Source organism: Carcharodon carcharias, chromosome 7 (assembly GCF_017639515.1).
Source record: "Carcharodon carcharias isolate sCarCar2 chromosome 7, sCarCar2.pri, whole genome shotgun sequence".
Classification (NCBI taxonomy): Eukaryota; Metazoa; Chordata; class Chondrichthyes; order Lamniformes; family Lamnidae; genus Carcharodon; species Carcharodon carcharias.
In genome coordinates, this window is record NC_054473.1 from 24,270,029 (window position 1) to 24,292,476 (window position 22,448).

General features: G+C 43.8%; 1 protein-coding gene across 1 annotated transcript in view; it reads right to left on the bottom strand.

The window, feature by feature from the left end:
- LOC121279983 (inter-alpha-trypsin inhibitor heavy chain H3-like) overlaps nucleotides 1-22,448 on the bottom strand; it is a 69,529-nt gene that overhangs the window by 25,173 nt on the left and 21,908 nt on the right. The window contains exons 11-15 of the mRNA XM_041191605.1: nucleotides 16,372-16,553; nucleotides 13,302-13,487; nucleotides 10,024-10,163; nucleotides 9,529-9,686; nucleotides 5,588-5,617 (exon numbers count right to left, since the gene is read on the bottom strand). Coding sequence (XP_041047539.1) covers nucleotides 5,588-5,617; nucleotides 9,529-9,686; nucleotides 10,024-10,163; nucleotides 13,302-13,487; nucleotides 16,372-16,553 — 696 coding nt within the window. The remainder of the gene's footprint in view (nucleotides 1-5,587; nucleotides 5,618-9,528; nucleotides 9,687-10,023; nucleotides 10,164-13,301; nucleotides 13,488-16,371; nucleotides 16,554-22,448) is intronic.

Below are 22,448 nucleotides of genomic sequence, written 5' to 3' on the forward strand. Positions count from 1 at the left end.
AGTGACTAAAAGCAAAAACGAGGAATGTGTAATCTGCAGAAATTGAAGGAAGCGTTTCCACACCACACAATAATTCATAACCAGCAAGTACTATAAAACAGACTGGTCAAATTATTCAATTTTCATTAGTTGTGTCTTTTTTTCTGACCTCCCTATGCAGTACTCTATGCAGCTAACAATGTAATTGATAACATTATATAATTTTGAATGTATTTATTGATTCTTTATAAAAATAGCTCAATTCATAGAAACTTGTGACCAAATACTTTCTTCCCCACTTTCACCAACATTATGATTCACCGTACTAGTCTTCAAGGAGAACCTCCTTCCACTTCCACCTATTTCCAACCTATTCTTCATTTTCACTATTCATGATCTCCATAGGGACTGTCCGCATTTAAAGAGAAATTCAAACACCCAGTGATTAACTGAAAGAGCAATGTCACAACATTTCATGTTTTTATACAAAAACAAACTTTTATGTAAAAAAAATTAAACAAAGCCAGTACTGCTAATTTAACATTATTGTTTGTACAGACTTACATTATCAATCCAATTCTATTTTTTACTTTTCCCCAAGAGTTTTCTTATACTTTACACAAACCTTATAGGTTCATTCATTTTTTTTTTCTGGGACTAACCCAAAGATATACCACAGCTCTCTGGAGTTCAGTTTGAATCTTGGTATTCCAACTTTTTGAGGTACGAGATTTTCATGGGGATCCTTCCATTAGCTTTTGGCTAAGTAACCCTCCAACTTTCTTTTAAGACCTCAAAACTTTCTTTTAAGACCTCAAGACTTCAAGAACATAAGAACATAAGAACATATGAATTAGGAGCAGGAGTAGGCCATTTGGCCCCTTAAGCCTGCTCCACCATTTGATAAGATCATTGCTAATCTGATTGTGCCCTCAACCCTACTTTCCTGTCTGTCCCTATAACCCTTGATTCAATTGCTGATCAAAAATCTATCTAACTCATTCTTGAACATATTCAATGGCCCAGCCTCCATTACTCTCTGGGGAAGAGAATTCCACAGACTAACAACTCTCTAAGAGAAAACATTTCTCCTTACCTCAGTCTTAAATGGGCGACCCCTAATTTTTACTCTGTGGGAGAACATTGACTCAGCATTCACCCTGTCAAGTTCCTCAGGATGTTGTAGGTTTCAATAAGATAACGTCTCATTCTTTTAAACTCGAATAGGTCCAACCCGCTCAACCATTCCTCATAACTCTTCATCCCAGGAATCAGTCAAATGAATCTTCTCTGAACTGCTTCTCATGCTGTTATATCATTTCTTAAGTAAGGAGACCACAATACTGCAGATGTGGTCCCTCTAATGTCCTACAACTGTTGCAAAACTTCCCCATTTTTATACTTAATTCTCCTTACAATAAACACCAACAATCCATTTGCCTTCCTAATCTCTTGCTGCACCTGCATGCTAACTTTTTGTGATGCATGTACCGGGACACACAGATCTCTCTGTACTATAGAGTTCTGCAGTATCTCTCCATTAAAATATTTTGCTTTTCTTTTCTTCCTGCCAAAGTTGACAAGTTCACATTTTTCCACGTTACACTCCATCTGCCAAATTTTTGCCCACTCACTTAACCTAACTAGATCTTTCGTAAACTCTTTATGTCCCCTTGACAACTTAGTTTCCCATCTGTCTTTGTGTCATCAGCAAATTTAGCTACCATACCTTCAGCCCTTTCATCCAAATAATTGATTATTATATTGATTGTGTTATTGTATTGTATTGATCATTGATATTGTAAATAGTTGAGGCCCCAACACTCATCCCCATAGCACTCCACTAGTAACAATTTGCCAACCCAAAAATGACCCATTTATCCCTACACTCTGCTTCCTGTTAGCTAATCAACCCTCTATCCAAGCATATATATTACCATCTATAATATGAGCTTTTATTTTGTAAAGTAGCCTTTGATGTGGCCCCTTGTCAAATGCCTTTTGGAAATCCAAGTATACCACATCTACAGGTTCCCCTTTATCCACCCTGCTTGTTACTTCCTCAAAGAACTCTAATAAATTAGTCAAACACAATTTCCCTGTCACAAAACCATGTTGACTACCTGGTTCTATTATGAATTTCTAAATGTCCTGCTATTTACCTCCTTACTAATGGATTCTAGTATTCCCCCAAGACAGGTGTTAGGCAAACTGGCCTATAATTTCCTGCTATAATTAGTCTCCCAGCTTTCTTGATTAGGGGTGATATATTAGCAATTTTCCAATCCGCTGGCTCATTTCCAGAATCTAATGAAGTTAGGAAGATCACCACCAATGCATCTACTATCTCTGCAGCCACTGCTGTACTGACCCTAGGAAGCAGGCCCTCAGGTCCAGGAATCTTGTCAGTTTTTAGTTTTACAAGTTTTCCCAGTACTTTTTCCCTAGTGTTTGTGATTATTTTAAGTTCCTCCCTTTCACCTCTTGATTTTCAACTATTCTTGGGATGTTTTTGTGTCTTCTACAGTGAAGACAGATACAAAGTACATGTTCAATGCTTCTGCCATCTCCTTATTTTCCATTATTAATTCCTCCATCTCACCCTCTAAGGGACAAACACTCTCATTAGTTGCTCTCTTCCCTTTAAATACTTATAGAAACTCTTACTATCTGTTTTTGGATTTCTAGCTAGCTTACTCTCATACTTTAATTTTTCCCTCATCATTTTTTCAGTCATTCATTCCTAATTTCTAAAACTTGTCCAATTTTTTGATTTACCACTAATCTTCACTGTAATGTATGCCTTTTCTTTCAAATTGTTACTATCTTTAACTTTCTTAATTAGCCATGGATGATACATTCTTCTCCTAGAATCTTTCTTTCTCAATGGAGGTAAACCCTCAATTAAAGTTGTAGTTGAGTTCCTGAAAATTGTGACTAAGTGAAATGACTTTAGTGAAACATTGGTTCCCATAGGAATCAATGTTAAAACTGTGGTTAGGTTCTGTAGGACCTACCTTATCAGAAAAAAACAAATATTAAGTTGAAATAAAAAGCATTGCTAAATTCCTACAGTGGTAAATGAAGTAACTTAAAATAAAATAAGTTTAAGAATATAAAAGAAAAATGTAACCTTCTATTTACAGTACCTACTGCTTGCCATGGATCCTACTTTCCAAACTTCTCACTTTCTGATCCTCTGGTCACTGAAGATCCCCCCATCTTCCCCAACGTCTGAGTTGTGGCCTCTCTCCCTCCCCGACCTCTGAATTGTGGCCTTTCCCCCTCCATGACCTCCGAGTTGCAGCCTCTATCCCTCTTCTACTCGCCCTCTCACTGAAGCTCCCACTCCCTGGCCTACCCTCTTGCCATTTCCCCCTCCTGGATTTGTGTTCCCGTTCAATATCTAGATCCAATCCAAAGCACCAGTGTTTTGGGAGACCCAATGGTGCGTAAGTGCCAAGCTGGGGCTGTTACAATCCATAATTTTTTTGAAATGCTCCTGGTCACTGCTTCCCTTGCCTGAACCCTTACTTTGAGGCAGGAGCAATTTTGATAGTCATTTTAACAAAAAAAACATGGATTGTAGCAGCCCCAACTTAGCCTTTCTGCACCATTGGGACTTGCACTTCCACAACATCAGAGCTCTGGCTTTGGATCAGATCTGGATCTTGAACGGAAAGGCAGGTCCAAGAGAGGGAAAGAGCAAGAGTCAGGGAGTAGGACGTCGGTGAGAGGGTTAGTCATGGAGGGGAAGAGGCCGCAACTCTGAGATCAGGGAAGGGGCCGAGGCCACAACTTGGAGTTGGGGAGTGAGAGAGATTGCAGTTCAGAGTTAGGGGTGTAGGAGAGGCCACGACTTGGAGGTCAGGGTCAGGGAGAGGCTGCAACATGGAGGTCGGGCAGGGGTAGAGGCTACAACACGGAGGTGGGGAGCGGTAGACACTGCAACACCGAGGTTGAGGTGTGGGAGATGCCGCAACTCAGAGGTCAGGTAATAGGGAGAGGCTGCAATTCAGAGGTCTAGGTTGGGGAGAGGCCACAACTTGAGGGAGGGGGAAGAGGCTGCTTCAAAATGTCACTAATTGGGTTATGTGGGAGACATTAAAACGAATGTTGCGATGCTCAGCGAGATTATAGGCCCCATTAACTTACCAACATTAAAGTGAAACAGTTAAACGGGGCAACATTAAATATGGAAATATTCCATAGCTTTCTTTGCTGAGAGCTATGGAATATTTCCTTAAATGTCTGCTACTGTCCCTCTACTGTCCTCGCATTTATTCTATTTTCCCAGTTCACTTTTGCCAACTCTGTCCTCATACCCTTGTAATTGCCTTTATTTACAATTAAGATACTAGTCTTGGACCCACACTTCTCACCTTCTTCAAAGTCAATGTGAAATTCTATCATGTTATGATCACTGCTACCTAGAGGTTCCTTTACTATAAGGTCATTAATTAAACCAGCCTCATTGCATACTACCAGGTCTAGAATAGCCAGCTGTTTGGTTGGATCAAGCATAGAGCCTCACTCCATTCTTGCTTAGTGGTTTAAAAACTGGGAACATACCTGGTTCCTAATGAGCTCTGTATTTCTAGTCCCATGGCTGGTTCACAGCTTCTGGTCCTACAGCTTCTTCTGACTTACCAAGCTAACTGCAAAACTGCCAGCTTTCTGTGGGAAACACCCAGATAAATTAAAACAAAAGAACCATTCTAATTCTCACAGTCCATCTCCATTGACAATGTGGCATGCTTTAGAACGCTCCAAACAAAACGTTTTTTCCCTTCAAGACAACCCTTTGATTTTGTGACCTATGTTAATAATTTATACCTCTAATAGATATAATTGTCCTTGCTCCAAACTTACTGGTCCACAAAGAAACGCCACCCGCCCCCCCCAATGATTATAAAGTTGTCCCTTGCTTCTTTTGATCTGGGACCACATAACTAATTTAAATCATACAGGAAGGTAACTGTAGATGTCATGGTCCTACCAAAGCCTAAAAAAAGTCCATTGTTTAGCTTCCACAATCAACTCTGACCTTATCGAATAAATGCAGGTTACCTTCTAGTTGTAATTAATAAAGGCTTGTCTGATTCACTTTTACATCAGGATGTTACCTGTTTCTCAATCAGGTGTTCCCATTTATCTCACATTTTAAAAAACAATTCCCAAACTAGAAGTTGTATTTCGAAAGAATATGACTTATGAAATCAGAAATTCACAACACTAGTTACACGTCTAAAACTGTTTCAGTCATGAAACCAATTGCAATTTTGAGGAATCATCAGACAACTAGGACTTCTGTGAAAGTGTAATATTTCTTTCCATCTCCTGTTTCCTGCTTTCACAGGCATTCTCATTTCCACTCCATTTGCATACATTCTTCCTTTGCCATTCTGGCCCTGGAAGGTGTTCTTTTGATTCTTCTGCTAATGGAGCTACTAGACCCAATCCTTTACACTCTGGCAAATGAAGTGACAATGCCTTGAAATCATGGCTTCCTTCACATATTTGTCTTAATAAAAAATCTCTTACACTTGTATAGCAGCTTACCACTTCTCTCAAAAACACCTCAAAGTAAGATTGAGATTTTTTTTACAAAAACTTACCCAATTGGTATCCTGGAGAACTGTATAGTCTTTGTGATGCTGGGACTTTTTCTGGAAAATAAATGAAAACATATGGCAAGGTAGCATCTTTTGCCAAGATAATTGTCCTTGAACTAAATGGCTTGCTAGGCTATTTCAGAGAGCTATTAAGAGTCAGCCACATTCTTGTGAATCTGAAGTTACACATTGGCCAGACCAGTTAAAGATTTCCTTCCCTAAAGGGCATTAGTGAATCAGTTGGATTTTTACAATGGACACCATTATTGATACTAGCTTTCAATTCCAGATTTTATTTATTAATGGATATAAGTTCTACTAACTGCCATGATAGATTCAAACCCATCTCCCCAGAGTATTAGTCTAGATCTCTAGATTACTAGTCCAGTGACATTACCACTACACCACCCTCTCCCCCTGAATTACTCACCAGATTAGGCAGCATTTCTAGAGAGAGAAATGGGTCATTGACCTTTGATTTGCATTTCTATAGCATCCTTAATGTTGTAAATTGTTCCAAGATACTTCACAAGAGTATAATCAGATCAAGATGAAAGCAAATTCAAAGAAGGATGAGTGACTAAATGTTTGGTCAAAGAAGTAGGTTTTATTTAAGGAGGCAACCAAGTGAAGAGATTTAGGGAAGGAATTCTTGAAAGTAGAGCTTGGACAGCTACATGTACAGTCACTGGTGGTGGGGCCAAAGAGATGGTGGATGAATAAGAGGCCAGAGTCAGAAGTATGTAGAGTTCTCATTGGATTGTAGGACTGAAGGATCTCATAGAGGTAGGAAGGGCAAGGCCATGAAGTGACATGAACACAAGGATGGGAATTTATATTTAAGTAATTGGGGGAACTAGAAACTAAGGTTGATAACTACAGACAGGAATGTTAGGCAGAAGGGACTTACTATGAAATAGGATACAGACAGCAATTTTTTTTTGATAAGCTTAAGATTCTAGAGTGTGGGGGATGGGAGGACATCCAGGACGGCAAAGGAATTGCTGAGTCTTGAGATCGAAAGATCATTAACAAGGGTTTCAGTAGTGGTGAGCTGAGGAAGGAGCAGAGGGTAGGGCGAGATTACAGATGTGACAGTCGGCAGTTTGTGATAGAGGATATGAGGTTGGAAGCTCAGCTTGGGTCGAAATAGGATGACAAAGTTGTGAATACCCTGGTTCAACATGAGACAATGGCTGGGAAAAGGGATGGAATTGGTAGCAATTGTCCAGAGCTGAAGCTTCAGTGTTCCCAATTTTGACTGGAGGAAATTATAATTCTTTCAAAAACTGGATGTCAGTCAAGCAATCTAACAACACAGTGCAGTGGTCAAGCGATTGTGGAGAGGTAGATCTCCAGGCTGTTGATGTACATTTGGATCTTGACACCCATATCTTCTGATCAAGTCATTAAGGCACAGCATTTGGATGAGAAAATGGCCAAGGATAGATCCCTGAAGAACTCCAGAGGTAATTATGTAGGGGTGCAAGAGGCTGGATGTGTTCTAGCTACAATTGGATAAGCAAGAATGGAATTAGAGGGCAGTCCCACTGAGCTGACAACACAGAAGAGGCATTGGAGGGTATGATGTGACCAACCTGTCAAAGCTTGCATGGAGGTATAATGCACCAAGGTCACTGAGGATGTAATGGTGTGCTGTGGTAGGGGCAGATTCCTGATTGGAGAGATTCAAACATGCAGTTGTGGGAAAGACGGACACAGATTTGGGTGGTGCCAACATGTTCAACTTTGTTGAGGAAAGAGACATTTCAGATGGGATGATCATTTGCAAGTATGGAGGAATTGAAGTAGGAAGGAAATGGAAGAGGCATGATAATTTTAACCTTTGTGGTGGTTAAAATGTTGGTAGAGGGGAAATGAGGCTTGAGGTTATTTTTGCTCTTCAGGATTATCATGGAGTAATGCATGTTTGTTTTTTTCCACAGGACAGCAAGGTCTTAGTGCTTGATGTGGCCAGTCAAACATAGTGATGGATGACTAAACAAGTTCTGCATCAGACATGATCAAGACTGTCCCCTGGGACTTGAGAGTGTAGACAAGAGTATAAGGTGGAAATAACTGGGGTGGAAGACAGTAGGACTGAGATACCATATCAAAGCTGGATGAGAGAGAATAATGGGCAGAACAATAACTCCAGAAGTATCTTGGTGAATGAAGGGCCAAAGGCTATGCCAGGGATTTGAAATCCGGCCAGATATGACCTACAGAGCAGTTTGACCTGGCCTACATTTGGACCTCCACAGGAAACTACAAAGCTTCATTCTAACTAAAGCCTTGAACACTGAAATCATAACTGGAAACTGCAGCTTTCTGATTAATGATCATATGAAACAATCATACGGTGTTTGCCAACTAATTGCCAATCAATGAGGCAGAGGAAAACACACAACAAGCTAGGTCAAAATTAAGTTGCCTCCACGCTGAATTCATGGCCCAGACCTTGAGCCTGAATGCAGGTTTTGAGGAAAGCTGTCACTAAAAGCGCATTCACAAAGATCCTCAGCTCACTTTAAATGCATAGAAAACAGCAACAGCTGGGCACAGGATACCAGCATTGTGTGGGTCAGAACTGTGGCAACACTCGGCCATCCAGATTCTGCAAATCAACTATGGGTTCAAACTTAAAAAAAAAAACGGGAAGTATGCCCGGTTTCTGCACTAACAATAGGGCCCTGGGCCATTGATCTGTCAGAGAGATCTCAAAACTCGACTGAAGGTCTGTCATGATAGATTGGATTGATGTTTGCATTAACAAGATTTAGTAAAATGTAGGGGTTTCAAAACAAACCGTTGCATAGAGCCTGCAAAGCAAATACTGCCCCTGTTACACTGCAACTTATATTGTAAGATTCCAATTTATATAAATACGCAAGTATTCAATACGAAGGCAAAACCTCAGGGTGAATTTTATCATGACAGCAGAAGTCTTTCTGCCAGGGCTGAACACAGGATTAAACCCTGCTTCAGCCAGAAGCAGAACTCAGGGCGGCATCTTGCCAGTTAAGGATGGCAGCTCATCTGTTGACTGGCGGCTCAGCAGCCTCAGTAGCGCGGTGGTCTTTGCTGAGACTGCAACACCAGAGAGAAGGAGCCTCAATGGCCGGAAGCAGGCAGGCCCTGACGATTGTGTTGGAATTTTGATGGTCATTAAGTACCAGCAGCACTGCTGCCACAAGGGTGGGCATTGCTGCCAGGGTGACCCTTCTTGAGCCATGGAGCATCTGTGAAAAGTAGGACCTGCCCCCATCTGCCCTTTCCCTCCCCTCAAGCCTGCTGGGAGGCTGCCAGGTTAAACTGGGTGGTCTCCACATATGCCGACGGTCCCTGACACAAGCAAGTGACCGTAGAGCAGGAAGTTACCCTTAATTGGTCAATTAAGTGGCTCAATTGGCCTCCCAGCAGACAGGTAATCTGCCTCCTTCCTGCTGCTAAAATGACGTGGCGGAAGGAGTGCTTTGGGCCCCTCCCTCAATACCTACCCGTGCCAGCCTTCCTGTTTTGTTTTCAAATCCTTTTTTGGTAAGCAACGGCAAGGCATATTAACATTATTGCATAATTTGTTTCATCGCATCACGTTTCTTTCAATATAAAATGGTGTACTGACCTGTACGGAACAATTTCATTGAAGGTCAACCTTCCTTCAATACAATTAAAACTCTTTGCTGCCTTTGATAGTCATATGAAAAATCTTGATTTGTTCAGAATGCTTTTTTTTGTAAAATTTAATTTTTGATTTTTATTTTTAGAACCACAGAGAAGTATAATTGACAATTAATTGAAAAATGTTCTGCATATTAACATAAAGTTATAGCTTTCTAAATCAAACCTACACACAATGCGCTGACTGATATACAAGGTGAATGTCAATTGCAAAATCAAGGCTTAATGAAATGTAGTTTTATTCAAACATTACCATCTTCTGACGGTTTGTCAACCACAAAGCTGTCTTTCTTAGTTTCCTCTGGTTTTGTGACAACCATTGATGTTAACGGTGTTACAAAGCTGTACTTGAGCGAAAGCTCCAGTATTCGGTCCGTTAGGTTTTTCTTTTCATTTGCCGCTGCAGAAACCCTGAATATAACAATTGGTGGCAATTAATTTTGTAACATATTGTTATCCAGTGCAGTAAACACTTGTCCTACCTTTTAAATTAATGTTCCTGCAATCATTTTTAACTGCTTATTTTCCTCTACAAGTAATCAAAACAGATGATTAAACTTAAATGATCATTAGTCATTTTACTTTGGTGACAGCTAAGAATAACGGATGATGAAGGGTTAAGAACCAAAACATTAATCTATCTTTCAGGTGTTGATAAACCAGCTGTGCCAGTCTGCCAAATACCACTTGTACATAAATTACATTTCTATATTTCAAGCTCACAGACAAAAAACTCTTGCTCCTTTACCGCTTCTCTAAGAGCTGTTGTATGGTCAAATAAGCCCACAGTCGCTCAGTAAAATCACCAAAAATGTATTGCTGCTGCTGAGTCACATTTTCAACTTCTGATACCTTCACTTCAGCTTTTAGTATTAGGTTTTCATTGGCCTGTGGGAGAATTAAAGGTTTGATTGAAACTTGTGCTTAAATATCAGAAGAATATATTACACTTTTGTTCTTTGTTCCATGACATAAGCTCACAATTTGCAGTTAATTATGTTTTTAAAGACACTGTTGATTTGCGATCTTTTAACTTTTACGTGTTAGGTATAAAGTACCTGAATTATTCTCATAAATCTGCACAACAAAAACTGATAGGATTTACACAATATATAATGTGAACAAGATAGTATTTTATTACCATGTTGTGTTGATTTGAAGTTTATAACTGTCCTGCCCAACATTTATCCCTTAACCAACAGTACTGGAACAGATTAACTGGCCAGAGGTCTCATGGTTGATTTTTGGCACCTTACTATGTCTATGTGCAAGTTGGCTGCCATGGTTGCCACATAACAACATTAACTACATTTCAAAAGTAAATAACACAATGTGAGATGTGCTAAGGAAGTGAAGGATGTGATCCTTAGCACATGTTCAAGTGCTTTCTTTATAATTATAGCACTAAGATAAAAGCAAAAAACTGCGGATGCTGGAAATCCAAAACAAAAATAAAAATACCTTGAAAAACTCAGCAGGTCTGGCAGCATCTGCAGAGAGGAACACAGTTAACCTTTCGAGTCCATAAGACTCTTCAACAGAACTAAGTAAATTGTTGAAGAGTCATACAGACTCGAAACGTTAACTGTGTTCCTCTCCGCAGATGCTGCCAGACCTGCTGAGTTTTTCCAGGTATTTCTGTTTTTGTTTTGTTCTTTATGTTTATGTTCTTATCAGAGGTGTGATCTGCAAACTTCAACTAAACAATGCTAGATCCAACCTTGTGCTGATGGGGAGGAGGATTTAAATTACTATGTAGGGGAAGGGGACAGGCATGACAAAGAAGCAGAACGAATCAAAAACAGACGAAGACTAGGAAAGATAGAAAGAAACAGATCTTGACAAGATTTTCCAGTTCCGCAGAAGTCAATGGACTTGTGAATGGCTCGCTGCATTTTCCACCCCTGCCCCTGCTGTGATGGGGCTGTAAAACTCAACCCCATGTGTTAATAGGTAGGATATTGTGAATAAAATTGGCAATGTTGAAGTACAAGTATCTATGGGTGGGGGAGGGGTATAATACAATAGTTCAGGCCAGGGAAAGACTGGAAATTGAACATTTCTGGTCACAAAATATTCCAGTGGAATGTAGGAAAAATAGGAGGAGGAAGGGTGACAATATCAAATATTCTAGCGCAGGGCTAGAACACAGAAGTAACTAAGGGGATAGTGCAAAATATCTTTCTATTTAGTGACATTTAGGGCAGGATATTGAGGCGGGGGGGGCGAGGCCCACGTCATTTCAGTTTTCAGGTCGGCGGGGACGCAGCCGAATCAGCTGTGCGCCCACCGACCTGTCAATGGCCAATTGAGGCCATTTTAAAAAGTAATTGAACTCGTTAAAGGGCGGGCTTCAGAAAGAGCATTAAACCTCAACCATGGGTGGGACGAGGTTTCGTGTAGGTTTTTAAAATTTTAATAAGTGTTTAATTAAAAGTGATGGACATGTCCCAACTCGTGACAGTGTCACATGAGGGGACATGTCAAGGAAATTATATTTTTCTATATTTAACATTTTTGAATTTGGTGCCGATCTCCCTGAGGCAGTACTTAGCCTCAGGGAGATGCATGTGAAAGAGTGCACTTTCGGTTTAGGGAATCCCCTCCCGCCTGCACAGGGAGTGCATATCGCTTCCCGGCGGATGTCACCTTGGGCGGGCCTTAATTGGCCCACCCACATAAAATCCTGAACTCCCTCCCCGAACGGGGGGAAAATTCTGTCCTTGAAATACTAGCTCAATAAACAGAAGCAGTCATGTCCAAATGCAGCAAGACCCGGACAATACCCAGGCTTGGGCTGACAATTAGCAAGTAAAACTTCTGCCACACAAGTGCCAGGTAATGACCATCTCCAACAAGAGACAATCTAACTGTTGCTTCTTGACATTCAATGGCATTACCATTGCTGAATCCCCACTATCAACACCCTAGGGGGTTACCATTGACCAGAAACTGAACTAGACTAGCCATATAAATACTGTGGCTACAAAAGCAGATCAGAGGCTTGGCATCACGTGGCGAGTAAGTCACCTCCTGACTCCCCAAAGCCTGTCCACCATCTACAAGGTGCAAGTCAGGAGTACGATGCGATACTCTGCACTTGCCTGGATGAGTGCAGCTCCAGCAACAATCAAGAAGCTTGACAGCATCCAGGACAAAACAGCCTGCTTGATCGGCATCCCATCCACAAACATTTACTCCCTCCACCACAGACACAGTGACAGCAGTGTGCACCATCTAAAAGATGCACTACAGGAACTCACCAAACCTCCTTAGAAAACACCTTCCAAACCCACAACTACTATCATTTAGAAGGACAAGGGCAGCAGACACATGGGAACCACCTGGAAGTTCCTCTCCAAGCCACTCAACATCACTGTCACTGGGTCAAAATCCTGGAACTCCCTCCCTAGCAGCGCCGTGGGTGCACCTACACCATATGGACTGCAGCAGTTCAAGAAGGCAGCTCACCTTCTCAAGGGCAGTTAGGGATGTGCAATAAATGCTGGCCTATCCAGCGACGCCCACGTCCCATAAATGATTTAAAAAAAAATTCTGGGCATCACATATTAGAAAGAAACTTTAAAGACGGACATATTAGAGAGAAACTTTAAAGACAGTGCAAAGGAGCTTTGCTAGAATAGTACCAGGGATAAAACACTTCAATTACCTGGAAAGGCTAGAATTGTTCTTAAAGCAGAAAAGTAAGAGGAGATTTAAAAGAGGTATTCAAAATGTGCGTGTGTTTTGATAGCATAAATAAGGAAAAATTATTGCCAATGATAGACGGGTTAGCAACCAGGGAACACGAATATAATGTAATTGGAAAAAGAATCAGAGGTGACAGGAGGAAACCATTTTTTATACAGCAAATTGTTGTGAACTGAAATGCACTGCCTGAAAGGGTGGTGTAAGCAGATTCGGTAATACATTTCAAAAGAGAATTGGATAAATAGCTTTCTATTGCAATACTGTCTTCTATGATTCATCCAAAATGTAAATTGAAATAACTGATGGAGTACTTACAGTGTGAGCAAGGACCTCTGCTATGAGTGATTCCAGGTTATCATCTGAAATCTTGCCAGCCACGACAATTTCAGAACCATCGTAATACTGTTTAAAATTGCTCTGCGTTAATTCTGAAATGGCATTCTCTGGATATTGCAATTCAATATTCAAAAGCAAAGGATTCGCCACCTCATCATAAAAACCCTGTGATAAAGAAAATAAAGAATTTGACATTATTTCTAAATAATCATAGTACTGATAAGTTTTTAGCTTGGAAACTCCTATTAAAACATGAACAGAGTTCAGAATGCACTTGCAGGAATATTTGCTCCTGATATTGAGGTTTTAGGATTTTTCTGCTCAGCTTTAGCTAACTTGACAATTGGCTTGCTCAGGGACTGTTCATAACTGATGATTATTTAAAGTACCATAGCAGCAAAATATCTGTGCTCTTGCCTGCCATCTAAAGGATGGAGCAATTAGCTGCAGAATTCCTGGACAATGGAGGCTTCTCAATTTACTGATGCAACACTGAGTTTCATACTGCCATGTATACTGAAAAGAAGATGAGGTTGGTGCACTGAAGGACACCTTCCAATGAAAAAAATGTTACCACAAGCTTGGCACATTAACAGGATAAAAACTGCTATGAAACCCGGAGGCCCTGGTTCAAATTTGAAAGAAGATGGTAAACCTATCGAAAGATGTCAAGACAAGACCACGCAAGGACTTCTTATGCCAAGTAATTGACCCAAGTATGCACGTCAGAAAATCTTATCATAATGTTCTCTACTGTTGCTATTCCATTCAAAGAATTCTGACAACCTTAGAGTTCTTTGAATGCTTCAGAAAAACATCAGCAGGACAGAAATAAAAGCTGTGACTTATAAGTGAAACTGCTGTTATACTGAAATGTTATAAATGGCCCTAAGCAGTAAATCTTTCCAAAATACCCAAACTGTATTATGCATGTGTGATAGGTGAACTTTATACATGAAAGGTTGCATTGTTTATTTATTTTCATATATGGTTTAAATGGCTGCTGGTGATTAAATCTCTTACTTTTCTCTGTGTATTTGTGTCTGAAAAACAGAATAATAAGGACAGAAAAGCGTTAACACAAGCCAAGGAAATCCTGGATGACTACACACTTTTAAAGTAACATAGAGGAAATCTGCTGCAAAGTCCTTCATTTACACATATAGGGCTGGATTTAATATAGTCTGTCACATTGGGAAACATGACGACTGGGTCCACTTAATCGCAGAACAGGCCCCAGGTCACTCTCGGTGGCAGCAAAACCTCCCCGGATTAAGTCTGAGAGTGGAAGGGACTGGTGCAAGCTTCCTGGCCACTGGTGTGGGATGTCAGTTAAGCTCATTACTAAGCCAACTAATTGACACCCATTATCCCTGAGCCCACCCCAATATAGTTGTGCCACAGGGATTAAATGGGAGCCACATGGCTTTCCTGTGACACCCAGAGGCAGTGCAGCCAATCCAAGTTTGTCGGTGGCCTCACAGGATGGGTCCTTGCTTGATTGAGAGACTCCGCATCAGAAAGAGGGAGGTGCTGATAGCCACCACCCCCTTCTTTGCATACAACCTTGCTGCCAACAATAAGATCATTATTGATCTTCCCCCACCCTTCTCCCCATCACCATCTCCCCCTCCCTCCAAGCCCATTCTGCCCTCACTAATCCTTGGCCTGGGGTCCCTCAGCATTGCTGGGCCTCCAATGGTTGCATTGTTACCGACTATGGAAGTTCCATAGGCCAAGTGGCACTGATGAGCAATGGAGAGCTACCAGCCACTGATTGGCTGGCACTTGGCATATGGAACTTCCACTGCTGGGGTCCTGAATTCTGGGGAGGGCCCAACATTGGCCACTTAAGTGCCTGAGGGGCTCTTAATGCTATCAGGTCTCCCCCAGAACTGTCGGTTCTCAGACCGGTGGGCAAGACCCCAGTCAGGCTGACTAAATGCTAATACTGCAACTGCTGGTGACCACAGTACAAAGGGAACAGGGTGTCCTTGTACATGAATCACAAAAAGTTAACATGCAGGTACAGCAGGTAATTAGCAAAGCAAATGGAATGTTGGCCTTTATTATAAGGGAGGATGGAGCAAACAATTAGGAAAGTCTTGTTACTGCTGTACAGGGCATTGGTGAGACCACACCTAGAGTACTCCATCCAATTTTGGTCTCCTTATTTAGGAAGAGATATACTTGCCTTAGAGGCAGTTCAAGAGAAAGTAAACCAGGATGATTCCTGGGATAAAGGGGTTGTCTTATGAGGAAAAGTTGGGCCTACACTCATTGGAATTTAAAAGAATAAGAGGTGATCTCATTGAAAAATATAAGGTTCTGAGGGGGCTTGACAGGATCGATGCTGAAAGGATGTTTCTCCTTACAGGGTAATCTAGAACTAGGGGACACCATTTCAAAATAAGGGGTCTCCCATTTAAGATGGAGATGAGGGGGAATTTCTTCTCTTTGGGGCTGTTAATCTTTGGAATTTACGATTCCAAAAAGCAGGGGATCACAAAGGAGTGAAAGATTATGGGTTACAGCAGGCAGGAAAATGAAGTTGAGGCCCAATCAGATCAATAATGATCTTATTGAATGGCAGACCAGGTTTGAGGGACTGAATGACCTACTCTAGCTCTTATTCTTCTTCTTAAGTTCTTATGTTTATATGTAGTCCCACAAGTGGAACTAAGATTGGATTAAATAGCTGTAGTGTGCCTGACTATTTTTACTGCAAGGCAGGTTTGCAAGGCACAAGTTACCAGCCATTATACCATCAAATATCACCCAGTACATAAAATGACTTATGGGAAAAGGTGAATGAAGTACTGTGAATTTCTTCAGAGGCTCCCACTCCATCAATACAACTTTACCAGAAGTGCGATTGTAGTCCAGTTCACTAGTGTCAACAGGCTTTTGGCCGCACTTATGTTGAAGTTACAGCAACAGTGGGAGCATTTCTGAGGAAATTCTGGACTGTAGTAAGTATAGTATTGGAGAAATTGCATCAAGCCACTCTCCTCAATCTCAGTATTCTGTAAATATTTAATAATTTTACCTGGAGCTGTAAGGGAGCATCTGAGTCCTCATAAATTCTCCGTGCTACACCATTATTCTCCAGTGCCATTTTCTCCAGAAAACTGTACTTAACATCATAACCAAAGCCAAGGCAGTACACGTTGTACCTGTCATTGGCAGCATTTTTAACATTCTGCTGGATTTTTGTTGGGTTTGATTCTCCTGTAACAAAAATAAACAAATATAATTTATCTTGCAAACATTCATTTAGTGAACTGAGCTCTTAGAGTAAATGTGCTACAAACCTAAGGCAAAATAAATTATTATTGAAGTATTTCTATTTTTCACAGACTTTTTAAGGGGTTCTGTCAGGCTAGGAGAAGGTTTAACTTGGGTTTCATTCTTAGTAGCTTAGCTCCCAATTATAGAATGACTAAGTTATACATTCTAGTACTTTTATCACTGATACATGTGTTGCATTACATATACTTCAGAAATTGTTTAGCTTCTATTGGACAGCTGAACTCTTCTGTAATTATGCACAAATAGATATTGGAGAAATTGTATCAAGCCACTCTCCTCAATCTCATTATTCTGTGTACTTTAATGGTATAAAGCAAATTTTGATTGAAGCCAAACATTACCTCAGCCTGTGTTAACAACTGCCTTTGGAGAAAAGGAAGGAGTACAAGTCTGTAAGGTGTTAGTTGTGGCTCACAGGCCACTGCAACAGAAGGTTGAGGCTTCAAGACCCATTCCAGAGACTTGAGCACTATCATTTAGGCTGATGGTACTGTGCTGAGGGAGTTACACTGTCAGTTGTGCTGCCATTCAAATCAGACATTGGGCAGAATTTTCCGTGCCTGCTGGCGGTGGACTTGATAGGTGGCGTGATCGGACAATATGGCGCGATCGGTTTCACGACGGCGGGAAGGCAGATCGCATTTGTTCGCTCAGCTCGCTGATGGCGGCCTGTGTTTCCTGCCATTGGTTGCCAGGAACTTCATTGTAATACATCAGCATATCATTATCAGGCTATCCCGCCAGGTTCTTGCATCCCCACTGGATCGTCCATCCACGTCAGCGGGAAAGCATGCCGATTTGTTTCACATCAGCACAGAGGCGATGTGGATTGGCGGCCTGCACTTTGGGTGAACTGGAGGTGAGTGCACAGCAACGTTCTGCAGATCTGGCCAGGGTCGCCTGTTGCTTTTCAGGCTTCGAGGCGCCAGGGGGGTTAAGTGCCGCCCTGCTTCAGAGGCTACGTTTGAAGGTGAGGGGGAGTAGGGGTCAAGTGCAGCCTTGCCATTGAGGCAATTGATGGCAGGGGGGATGATGGTTAAGGGCAGCCCTGCCTCTGAGGCAACTGGCGGTGGGGGGTGGGGGGCAAGGGTAGCACTGCAGTTGAATATAGCTCACAAGCATTTGGGGTAGCGAGGTGTAGGGTGGGTGAAGGAAGTGGCCCTGCATTCGGAAAACCTGTAGAAAGTGACTATTCCTCTGAAACTGAGACAGTTCAGGTGCAGCCACACAGACATGATTGGGGTCAGGCTCCTAGCTTATCTGCCCACTCAAGAAATGCAGAGGCATCAAAGTGCCACCAAGCGCTCCAACACTTTTCACCCCTTGGGCACAGAATGCAAAGTAATGAGCACTTTAGTGGGCAGAACAGTTGAACTTCACATCTTGTACGATCTCCTCACTAAAGCTGGCCATGGAGCAGTCACTGCTGGAGGTGCTCACAGTCTCTTGCAATATCAGCATCCCGGTTTGGACCAGTCTCCCCCATGATTAAAGCTAACAGCGCAGCCTTGCAGCGTGTGTTAGGAGAATGAGCTGAGAGCACAGCATGCAGTCCAATGGGCAAAGCTGCCACCAGTTGGTCAGGTGGACTGGGGCAGAGGCAGTGGGGTTTCAGGCAGCCATACAGCGCACTAATCTCTGGCCATCTAAGTAGTGGCCAGCATTCTCCGGGAAACGTTAAAGGGCCTTCACACTTAAGCAGGACGGGTTCTTAGTACACCCATGCTAACCACATGTCTCTCTCTTTCATCCTGCAGGAGGACTACATCATGGAACCTGGTGAACTAGCTGTATGCCTGATGGCCTACAGAGCATGAAGAAGATGGAGGAGAGAACAACTGAGGCTCCTGGCTGTGCAGAGGCAGGAGCAGAACTCTCAGGAAGAAGGGCAGCTGGGGCTACCGCACATACCGCCCAAGAGCCATAGCGAGCTGGCGCCTAGAGACACTCAGGGTCTAAGACATTGCCTTTCATTCCTGCAGATGACTGTGAATCAATGTCGCCAAAGACTGCGCATGTCTAGGGAACCAGTCCCTCACATCTGCCAGTTGCTGCAGGATTTGGCGCCAAAGGGACATGGAGGGCATCCACTGCCAGTGTCTGTGAAAGTGACCGCGGCGCTCGATTTCTATGCCAGTGGCTCCTTTCCCACAGGTGACCTCTGTGGGATTTCACAAGCCACCACCCACAAATACATCCATGAGGTCAGGATGCCACCTTTGAGAGGGCACACAACTTTGTGCATTTTGCTTGGGACCAGGACAGCCAGGATGCAAGAGCGATTGGATTCCCCAGATCTTGGGTTTCCCACAGGTGCAGGGTACAATCGATTGCACTCATGTGGTGTTCAGATTTCTATCGCAACAAGCGCTCAACTATGTCAACCGCAAGGGATTCCATTCGCTGAATGTGCAGCTGGTGTGCGACCACCAGAAATGCATCCTGCAGGTGTGCGCACAGTTTCCAGGGATTGTGCACGACGCCTACATCCTCAGTCGGTCACAGATCCCTGGAGTTTTACAGGGTCCAGAGAAGCTGCAGGGCTGGCTCCTCAGGGACAAGGGCTACCCGCAGAGGCTGTGGCTGACGACACCTGTACAGTGGCCTCAGACTGCAGCAGAGCGATGGCGTAATGAGGCTCATGCAGCAGCTCGCACCTTGGTGGAGCAGACCATTGCAATGTTGAAGATGAGGTTCCAATTCCTGGACAGGACTGGTGGAGCCCTGGATTATATTCCGCAGAAGGTGTCACGCATCGTCATCGTCTGCTGCGCCCTTTCCTACCTGGCGCTCCGACGGGGAGATGAGCTGGCTGAGGAGGAGATGGAAGAGCCACATGTCTCCTCCAATGAGGAGGACGCTGAAGGGAATATGGGTGAAGAGGTCCTCGGAGGCGACGATGACGGGAATGAGGGCCTCGCATTGGCCAGACGAGGCAGGCGTGCTCTGGAGGCCCTCATAGCTGCTAGATTTGTGGAGGATGATGATGACATGCAGTGAGGTGACCTCACAGTTCCTCACATCGCATTTGTGAACGTTTGACTCCAGTCTAGCTTATAGCAGCGCGAATACACTCTGTGAGAATGCTCCTGTCATGGAGATGCAGTGGAGGCCTAATGGTTGCTCAATGGCAGGAGGATGATGACAACGTATATTGAGGACATTCAATAAATCTTCACACAACCTATGAGATAGTCTGATTCCTGTCTTGCTGAGAGCAGTTCGCTTGCCTCCGTGATCAGGGTCATTTCATAGAGACATAATCATGAAACTTTAGAAGCACCTGAGCCCTTCGGGAGCTGGAGCACAGCATCAGTGGTCACAGATGCTGAAGGGATGGGGGTCAGCCCCTCCTTAAAAGGTGCTGAGAGCACACATGGAATGAGAGAACTCTGTGGCACTCACCCACTACGTTCTGGCAGCAATGACAAGCACCGCCGATGTGCAGGCATCAGTAATGTGTCCAAGGAGAGTGAGGCCAGACCATCACTTTGGTCTGAAGGCTGCACAGAGCACAGGGAAGAGGCCCTGGACTGAGACATCTGCCTTTATCTTCTGCAGAAAGGTTTCACATCTGAGTGACACGAACACTGCTCATCAGAACAAGAAGCCATAGGCAGGGAGACATTCTTGGGAATTAATTAACCAGAATGAACAGTATGTACAAGTGATTAACACCTGTGCCCAGGCTGTGCTACTAATTCTCTTTAACTTTCCTAATGCTGCCGCTACATCTTTTTTTAATTCATTCATGGGATGTGGGCATTGCTGGCTAGGCTAGCATTTATTGCCCATCCCTAATTGCCCTTGAGGTGGTGGTGTTGAGCTGCCTTCTTGAACTGCTGCAGTCCATGTGGTGTAGGTACATTCACAGTGCTGTTAGGGAGGGAGTTCCAGGATTTTGACCCAGCGACAGTGAAGGAATGGTGATATATTTCCAAGTCAAGATGGTGAGTGACTTGGAGGGGATCTTCCAGGTGGTGGCCATCTTGTCCTGTTGTTGCCCGGGCATCCACACCTGAAGTAGAGGCAGCCTGCTGACTGCGATGCTCTGTCTGTGATGACTATGGTGGGCGTCCTCTGGAGGGCTGAGGCTTAGAAGGCCCCGGCCTGCTTTCGGAGCTGGAGCTGCTGAAGTCACAGGAAGAGGGGAGTCGAATGGGCTAGATATTCTAGGAGTCACCTAGATGGATGGGCCCAGTCTCCGCACCTGCTGATCCTCCTCCCTATGGATGGCTGGGGGCCCCAGGCTGACTCCTTGAGGAGCGGGGGTAGTTGGAGTGAGATCAAGCTTCGTGGTACCCCTCTTGCATACACACTGTTGGAGTGCAGCCCATGCAGCAGTGCAGGAGTGAAGTCCTGGACCAAGGTTTCCATGTTGGCCACCGACTTACCAGTGTTGACCTTGGTGTGTTGGCATGCTGGTGCTATCACCTCAGCCTGAAGGCTGAAGGACTCCTCCATCATGCCTTGCAATCTGAGGAGTGCAATGGACATTCCTTCCTTATGTTCCTGAGCTTTCATTTGCAGTTCCAGCAATTGTGACATGACCGAGTCCAGAGGCTCGTCAACTGACTTGGACTCAGCAATGTTCTAGCCTCCAGCAGTTCTCAAAGTGCCGGGCACCAGGGAAGCCCCTGCCGCCACCTACGGTGAATCAGACAGTGCGATGTGCTCACCAGGTTGTGATCCCGGGCTACTCTAAAGCTAGGTCCCAATGAGGTGTGTGTCTCTGCTCTGGTGGAGGGTGTGGGTGAGCGCTGTGACGGGAATTCATAGAGGGTGCCTCCAGATTCCTCTTCAGAGGTTTCTTCAGGGGCTTGATTAGAGGCCCTCAGTCATGGTCTCTGTCGACCATTTGACAGAGCAAGGGGAGATAATTAGTACATGAACGTGGCCCGTGAAAGAGGAGACATCACTCATGGCATGGTTGTCTGATGGATGTCGCACTGCTGGATCCTCACTTGGTAGAGCAGTTCCAACCTCACTGTCAGCACAGGACCGGTCCAGATCGTGGCCGGCCAGCTGAATGGCTCTGTTTTCAAAGTCCTTGAGGACCTTGATTTTGGGCATTCCACCACTGGTCTGCGCCCTCTTTCTCTTGTCGTGTGCCAGCTTGTCTTGCATGGATAGAGATGGAGAAAGTGTAAACAGGACACCTACCAGGCCAGGTGATAAGTATGCCTGGCCTGTGTGGGTGGTAAGTGTTCCCATGGATGGATGAGGACAATGACAGTGAGGAGAGAGAGTGAGTGGTGATGTCCCTTTAACTGGCTGTGAGTGAGGTCCCTGTGGATGTGTAATGGGTTTGTGAGTGTGTGAGTTGAGAGTGATGAGAAGAGTGACTTACCCTGGCGGAACGGAGGAGATCATTCATTCTCTTGCAGCACTGGGTGGCTGTTCTCTTCTGAAGGGCGTTGGCGCTGACCACCGATGCCACTGCCTCCCAAGCTGTATTTGTCATGCTGCCCATCCTGCAGCAGAGCTGGGGTACAGGATATCCGGTGGACCTCCATAGCATCCAGCAGTTGTTTGAGGGACCCATCGTTCAAGTGGGGGGCTGCAGTCTTTTTCCCTTTGCTGGCCATGTCTCCCGGACGGTGGTGTTGAGCTGGTGGTGATGGGCACTGTGCTGGCTGCTGCCTTTTTAACTTGGCGGCTAGCGTGATGCAATAGCGGAGTGATGGTGGGTGGGCGAATGAGAGTCCACCTGCCATGGTAACGGCGTGTTTCATAGGAATGCATAAATAACGTGGCGGGCTCAGGATGATACGGCGTGAAAGCTCACCATCGCCGTTGGCAAGTGGAATGCCA